This window comes from Octopus bimaculoides, chromosome 11 (genome assembly GCF_001194135.2).
Source record: "Octopus bimaculoides isolate UCB-OBI-ISO-001 chromosome 11, ASM119413v2, whole genome shotgun sequence".
Lineage (NCBI taxonomy): Eukaryota > Metazoa > Mollusca > Cephalopoda > Octopoda > Octopodidae > Octopus > Octopus bimaculoides.
This window is the reverse complement of record NC_068991.1, coordinates 72449745-72457298: the sequence shown is the minus strand read 5'-3', so window position 1 is coordinate 72457298 and position 7554 is coordinate 72449745. Positions and strand designations below refer to the sequence as shown.

The 7554-nt window shown below is 35.5% G+C and overlaps 1 protein-coding gene across 10 annotated transcripts in view; it reads right to left on the bottom strand.

The window, feature by feature from the left end:
- The window catches only part of LOC106875082 (serine/threonine-protein kinase BRSK2), a 305025-nt gene that overhangs the window by 128268 nt on the left and 169203 nt on the right, over window positions 1-7554 (bottom strand). For all 10 annotated transcript variants that reach the window (XM_052971926.1, XM_052971931.1, XM_052971927.1 and 7 more), the window contains exon 6: window positions 5387-5420. In XM_052971926.1, coding sequence (XP_052827886.1) covers window positions 5387-5420 — 34 coding nt within the window. The remainder of the gene's footprint in view (window positions 1-5386; window positions 5421-7554) is intronic.

Sequence of the window (7554 nt, the reverse complement as noted above, 5' to 3'; positions counted from 1 at the left end):
TATATATATATATATATATATATATATATAGATAGATAGATAGATAGATAGATAGATAGATAGATAGATAGATAAATAGATAGATAGATAGATAGATAGATAGATATAGATATATATATAGATAGATATATATATATAAACATGAGTGCACGCATACACGCACACATGCACATATATATCAGTAAAGAAGATTTGAAGGTGAAGATAAAGAATACTATGTGGTAAAAATTTGGTAAAAAATGCAAATATTTATGACACGGAAATGAATACGTGCATAAATTGGGAAAAAAACTATGAAAATAAAACTATAAAATCTACAAGCTGATCAAATTGAAATGTATCAACCAGGAAGTATACACTAACTCTATCTATGAGTACATCGATGTGAGAGGGAGAGAGAAAGAGAGAGAGAAATTCTTAACAGTTATGACGAGTAATTGCAAAAAGTTATTAAAAAAAAATCACGCTTCTGTGATTTTTATCTATTTATAAACACAGGCATGGCTGTGTGGTAAGAAGCTTGTTTCCCAACCACATGGTTTCAGGTTCAGTACCACTGTGTGGCACCTTGGGCAAGTGTCTTCTACTACAGCCCCAGGCCGACCAAAGCCTTGTGAGTAGATTTGGTAGATGGAAACTGAAAGAAGCCTGTTGTATGTGTGTGTGTGTGTCGTTATATCTTTGTCCTCCCACTACTGCTTGAGAACCAGTGTTGGTGTGTTTACGTCCCTGTAACTTAACAGTCCAGAAAAAGAGACCAATAGAATAAGTACCAGGATTTTTTTTTTTTTTAAATCCAGGGATCAATTTATTCAACTAAAACACTTCATGGCAGTGCTCCAGCATGGCCAAAGTCAAATGACTGAAACAAGTAAAGGAATAAAAGATATATCTCTTCATTTATTTCTTGTGAATTATAAAGTTCCGATAACTGAGACACTCAGTGCCAAGAAAATAAATTCACAAATGGTTGCTAATGTTCATAGCCAATAATGGTTTCTAATTTTGGCACAAGGCCAGGTGAGCGTTTGCGGATACCATCAATTCCAGTACTCAACTGGTACTTTATTTCATTGACACAGAAAGGACGCAAAGCAAAGTGAGCTTTGGCAAGATTTGAACTCAGAGCATAAAGAGTCAGAAGAAATACCACTAAGCATTATTGTCGAACACACTAACAACTTTGCCAGTTCACAACTGTATGTCTGTAGCCAATGATTCTTTCTAATTTTGGCACAAGGGCAGCGATTTGGTGGGGGGGGGGGACAAATCAATCATATCAACACCAGTGTTTGACTGGTACTTTATTTTATCGGCCTTGAAAGGATCAAATGCAATAGTTGACCTTGGTGTGATTTGAACTCAGAACATAAAGAGTCAGAGGAAATACCACGAAGCAGTTTTACCCAATGCTCTTACAATTCTCCCAGCACACTGTTTTACTCGTTAATAATATTAATCAATAAGGTGTGAAATTTCATAATACAGTTGCTTTCGATTATTCTATTATTGGTTCTAGCCAGAGGTTGTGGCCTTGCTGGAGCACTGCAGAGAGGGTTGAGTGTTTATGAAATTAGTATGGGTAAAGTGTAAAATTATGCCTAACAGTCAGGTATGTCTAATGCTTGAATAAGTAATTACTGTTAGATACTGTATTAGCTTTATATTATGGATAGAAAAGTTAAGATAATTATAAGGAAAAGTTTTTTTTTTGGTGGGGGGGCTAGTTGGTGAAACAGAATGATGCAACAAAGAGGGGAAAGAAAATATTAGATGTATAAAAAGGAATCAGTAAAATATATACATAAGGCAAACAGATCAATGTGAATGTATGTATGGGTCAGAGGAGTATTCAAAACCAAAGTCTCATTAAGATCAAAGATATACAAAATGAAAGAAAAGATAGATATAGAATTTTATGCTGTGACTGCAAAGACCCGGTAAATAAAGTGAGTTCACAGCTGTAACCTACACCAGTGTCGCATAACCAGCCCCAGCCCACTCAAAAGTACCTTGGATCATAGGGCGACATGCTGTGCTTGAGGAGACATATTGAGTCAAATACATCAACATCAAAATCAAAAGGAAATTGCAGTTGTGATCCCCGTGCAGGTGGCACGTAAAAAACACCAACCGATCATGGTTGTTGCCAGCCTCCTCTGGCCCCTGTGCTAGTGGCATGTAAAAAGCATCCACTACACTCTCGGAGTGGTTGGTGTAGGAATGGCATCCAGCTGGAGAAACACTGCCAGATCAGACTGGAGCCTGGTGCAGCCTCCTGGCTTCCCAGACCCCAGTCGAACCGTCCAACCCATGCCAGCATGGAAAATGGACATTAAACGATGATGATGATGATGATGAAATGGTAATGACATAATGTTTATATAATTAAAATATACAAATGTAAGAACCCTAAAATATTACTATGTATAAATAAATATATTTATTTCTTTATTGCCCACAAGGGGCTAAACACAGAGGGGACAAACAAGGACAGACAAAGGGATTAAGTCAATTACATCGACCCCAGTGCATAACTGGTACTTATTTAATCGACCCTGAAAGGATGAAAGGCAGTCGACCTCGGCAACTTTGTCTTTCATCCTTTCATATAAATATAGAACTACACACACACACACACACATATTTAATCATCATCATCAGCATTTTAACATACACTCTTCCATGCTTGCAGTGGTCAGACAGAATCTGTTGATGCAGATTTTCAACAGCAGGATGACCATCCTGTTGCCATCCCTTGTTTCCATAGCAAGGTAATAACTCCCTATGACCAGACATGTTTTTAAGGAAAATTGGAAACAATGGGTAAACACATACACACACATTTACATCCATACATGCACATGAATACATCATAAACAAATGCATATATATACATATATATACATATATATACATATATGAAGGCACATGGCTAAGTGGTTAGAGCATCCGGTTCACAGTCATGAGGTAGTGAGTTTGATTCCCAGACCGGCCTGTGTGTTGTGTTCTTAAGCAAGACACTTTATTTTACATGGCTCCAGTTCACTCATCTGTGGAAACGAGTTGCAGCATCACTGGTGCCAAGTTTTATCAGTCTTTGCCTTTTACTTGGATAACATCAGTGGTGTGGAGAGGAGAGGCTGGTCTGCATGGAAGACTGCTGGTCTTCAGAAGAGAACCTTCTAGGTGCAATCCCATGGTCATTCATGACTGAAAGGGGTCTTTATAGATATAGATATATATATATATATGACAACAGACATAGAAAAAAATGCATAAGCATTAAGACAGAGAGACACAGTGGCACCCAGCTGAAACATGTTTACAGGTGAGCAGGTTGAAGCAATGTGAAATGCATTGCTGAGTTCAGGAATTGAACCCCTGACTTTCTGATTGTGAGCCCAAGCACTCTAACCACTAAGCTAAGTGCTTTGAACAATATAAAGTGTATAGCTTTTGCAACTCTAATCTCACCAACAAGTACTTCTTTTTCTGTCTAGTTGGATATGTTTATGGGATGACACTTTAAGTGACATCATCATCATCATCATCATCACCACCACCACCACCACCACCATCAGCAGCAGCACTGCCACCACCACCACCACCACCACCACTGCTGCCACCATCGTTTTAATGTCCACTTTTCCATGCTTGCATGAGTCAGACTCATCAGCATGGTCATTTTCAAGTCCAGACATTTGGAATAGAAATGGTCGATCCAAATAGAAACAGCCTCTAACATCATTCCATTTTAGTTAGAAGGTCCCTCTGGTTGCTAATTTATACTTCTGAGGTAGAGGTCATTATCGCGCGCACACACACACACACACACACACACACACACACACACATGTCCATGCACGCACTTGCACAAACACACACAGACCCAAAAACTAGGTTCTCTCCAATATAAAAAAAAAAACAAAAAAAAACTCTAAATGCCAGTTGCTATGGAGACAACCTCATCTAGTAATCTCCTCAACAAGGATGGTCCTCAAAACAACTTGACTTGTTTAATAGTTTTCAATGGTCATTAATGTGGTCATCTTTATAAAACATAATTTCTATGCTGTTATCGTTGTTTTAGTTATGAATGCAGCAATTATAGAAGTGTGTGTGTGTGCCTGTGTGTGTGTGTGTGTGTGTGTGTGTGTGTGTGTGTGTATGTGTGTGTGTGTGTGTCTCTGTGTGTGTGTGTGTGTGTAACTGCATGCGTCTGTGTATATGAGAAGGTATGCACATACTCACAGATTTTATAGTTACACATAGCAAAACAGAACAAGCACAAACATATACGCATATCCACACACATCTGCACAGACACGAGGGTATTATGTAGAAACAACATATCCATGTGCCCATACACATTTTCTTCAATCACAAGGACAACTCACCCTTGATATGCTACATGAAATTGAATGCTTCCATCATGTTTGACAATTTTATCAGTGATTATGGGGCATTTTCGTTTTTAGATCATCATGTCAAGATTTTTATATAAAACTTTACTAAATAAAATGTTATTAAAAACCCTTCACAAATTTATTCCCTTGGCTGAGAAATTTAAGCTTGTTTGTTTTCTTCAGTAAAGACAAAAATAGGAAGCAAAATCTAAATAAAGTAGAAACAATTCATTAGCATTTATTGATGGTCTTAGATAAATTTTTTCATTTTCTTTATATAATTAACATATATATAATAAATAATATATACACACACACACACACACACATATATATCTATATAATGATATGAACATGTATGTGTGTGTGTATGCATATATATATATATATATATATATATATATACCATAATATATATTGAATTTGATGGCCTAAAAGATACACCTTTTTTACCCAAAAATGGCTTTAAAAATCCCCCTGCATCCAATTCATTCAATGTAGGTTCAAAACTCACTCAAAATGGTATGTATGGTTACAAAACATGTGCTGCCATCTATTGGTGAATAATTACCTATGGTTTGTTTATATCGAATGTGGATGCAATAAATTGCTTATAATTACTGGTAATAACATAAAGTTATATAAGTAAGTGGAGGAATTAAAACATTATTTTACAAAAGTACAGCCTAAGCTAGAATGCATCCTATGCACTTGTGTGTCTTATAGGCCATCAAATACGGTAATTATATATATCTTGTATTAATTAAAATTTCTGAAAGTGAGCAGACATCAATTAAAGAATAAAGAAGAGAAAAAGCAGCCGTGAGATTGATATAACTAGCATGACAAAAAATAAAAATAAATAAATGAAGATTACCACATTGATCATGCAGGAAGGTTACACCAAGATATTATTTTTATTTGAAAAGCAGTTAAATATATATTGACAACACAGAAATGTTTAACAGCGGTCTTACCCGAATGACCTCTGGACAAGCATAGTGAGGAGACCTGTGAGCAGCGGCAAATTTAAAAGAATCATAAGAAAATTAAACGTTTAGTTATCACATGGATATAACAACTGGAAACATTGTGGCAACAACTAAGGATAATTTACCTGTTCCAAGGTATGAAATATATGTTCAACACAGAAAACAAACAGCTTTAAAAGAAAATGTGTCTCCTTTAAGAATTTTGGTGATGGGTGTTAGGGGTTTCTGCATGAAGTTTTACAAAAGTCACATTTACCAGTGTATATGATGCACTCATGTATAAGACGCACCCCTATTTTACAAGTGTATTTTTGTGGGGGGAAAAAAAATTTTTTTAAATTTAATGTTTCATCGTTTGTAGGGGAAGGTGTGTGATTCTGTGCATGTGTGAAAGTGTGTAGCTCAGTGGTTAGGGTATTTGGTTTATGATCGCAAGGTCATGAGTTCAATTCCTGGCAGCGTGTTCTGCCCTTGAGCAAAACACTTTATTTCTCATTGCTCCATGGCAAAAATGAGTTGTACCTGAAATTCAAAGGGCCAGCCTTGTCACAATCTGTGTCATGTTGAATCTCCCTGAGAACTACGTTAAGGGTACACATGTCTGTGGTGTACTCAGCCACTTGCATGTTAATTTCACAAGCAGGTTGTTCCATTGATCACATCAACTCGACCCTCATCACCATAACTAATAAGAAAGCCAGGCCCGTGCATGTAGATATGATACTCTGACAGTATACGGGAATGAAGTATGCAAAGATGAATTTATCAATAAATAAACTAGGACACAGAAGGTGAACTGCATTTCAACTTTTTTTTTTCAAATCAACCGTATAGTTGTTTACATTTTGGTCAAGGGAAATGCCATACACGAATATAAAACTCTTATTTTGGGTTGTGCTGTTTTGTGTTACCACAATCATCCATGAAGGCGGCATACCCAACAACATGGTTTCGTTTTCATCCATTCACTGCAAATAGCTGACAGGTGGATGGAAGTGTGTTGATATACCTTTCAGCTTTCTAAGAGAATTTTTCATTTAGATAATTAGGAAGATGTTTCTTAAATGTAACGCAGTCATTAAATAATGTAAGACACATATCAAGTGTGAGTTATGTGTGGTGAGGAACAAAGAATAATGAGATAAATGTGACCTCTCCACATAACTGCCAACATACCACAAGTAATCTTTCATAAGTTTGTGTTAACAGACTGTGATATTTTGGCTTGTTTTCAATATCTTATTGTTAGTAACAATTATTGTGCCTATCAGCTCCCTAGCCTAGGACACTCAGCTTTCTATCTATAATAAGACTGCATTAGATACAAGAAAATTTTTTGATACGTTTAAAAACAAAAAACAAAAAAAAAGACTGTCTTATATGCCAGCAAATTCGGTAAACCAATAATCTTCAAAACAAAAAAAAAAAAGAAAAAGCAAAGAAATGTCTTAATTTCTCTTTAACCATTTATATCCGAAAAACATGAAAGAAAACTGCGTATATTATTCAGAAAAGATTGCCATGTTTAAATCATTTCAGATTGTAGTTTGATGTTTTCTTGGTAAATTGTGCAAGTCTATCAGAAGAAGCAAAAGATAATATATTGTTAATATCTAATAAATAAATATATGAGCTTCAAACGAATTTATTCTCCAATAACAATGCAAATTTACCTTTACTTTTCTATACCATGCATTTTTATCCACAACCAATCTGATTAAAGAAAAGTTATCTCAGCGCTAAATAATTACATTGAAAAATGCATCTATTCAAACAAAATTCAATCAAAAATTTTACTTCCATCCTCCTCCCTCCACTCACTCTTTCTCCATACACATTTACCTAGCATCAGTACTTTCATCTATTTTCCCTTTTTTTTCAACTTCAAATTACATTTTTTTTTTTTATGAGAGACAGACAGACGTGTGGCACGTATAATTTTTACCTAGGCGACCAGATACGCTAAAATACAAAAATCAATAAAGTGTAAAAAATGTTTTTAAGTCTGAGAAAACACTTTCTTCACTTTCTCTAATGGGTGCCACAATGAATACACACCAAGTACACACCATTGAATTACCTGATAATAAGAAGTGCATAGTATATATATCTATATATATAATACAGATGGCTAATTATATATATATATATAT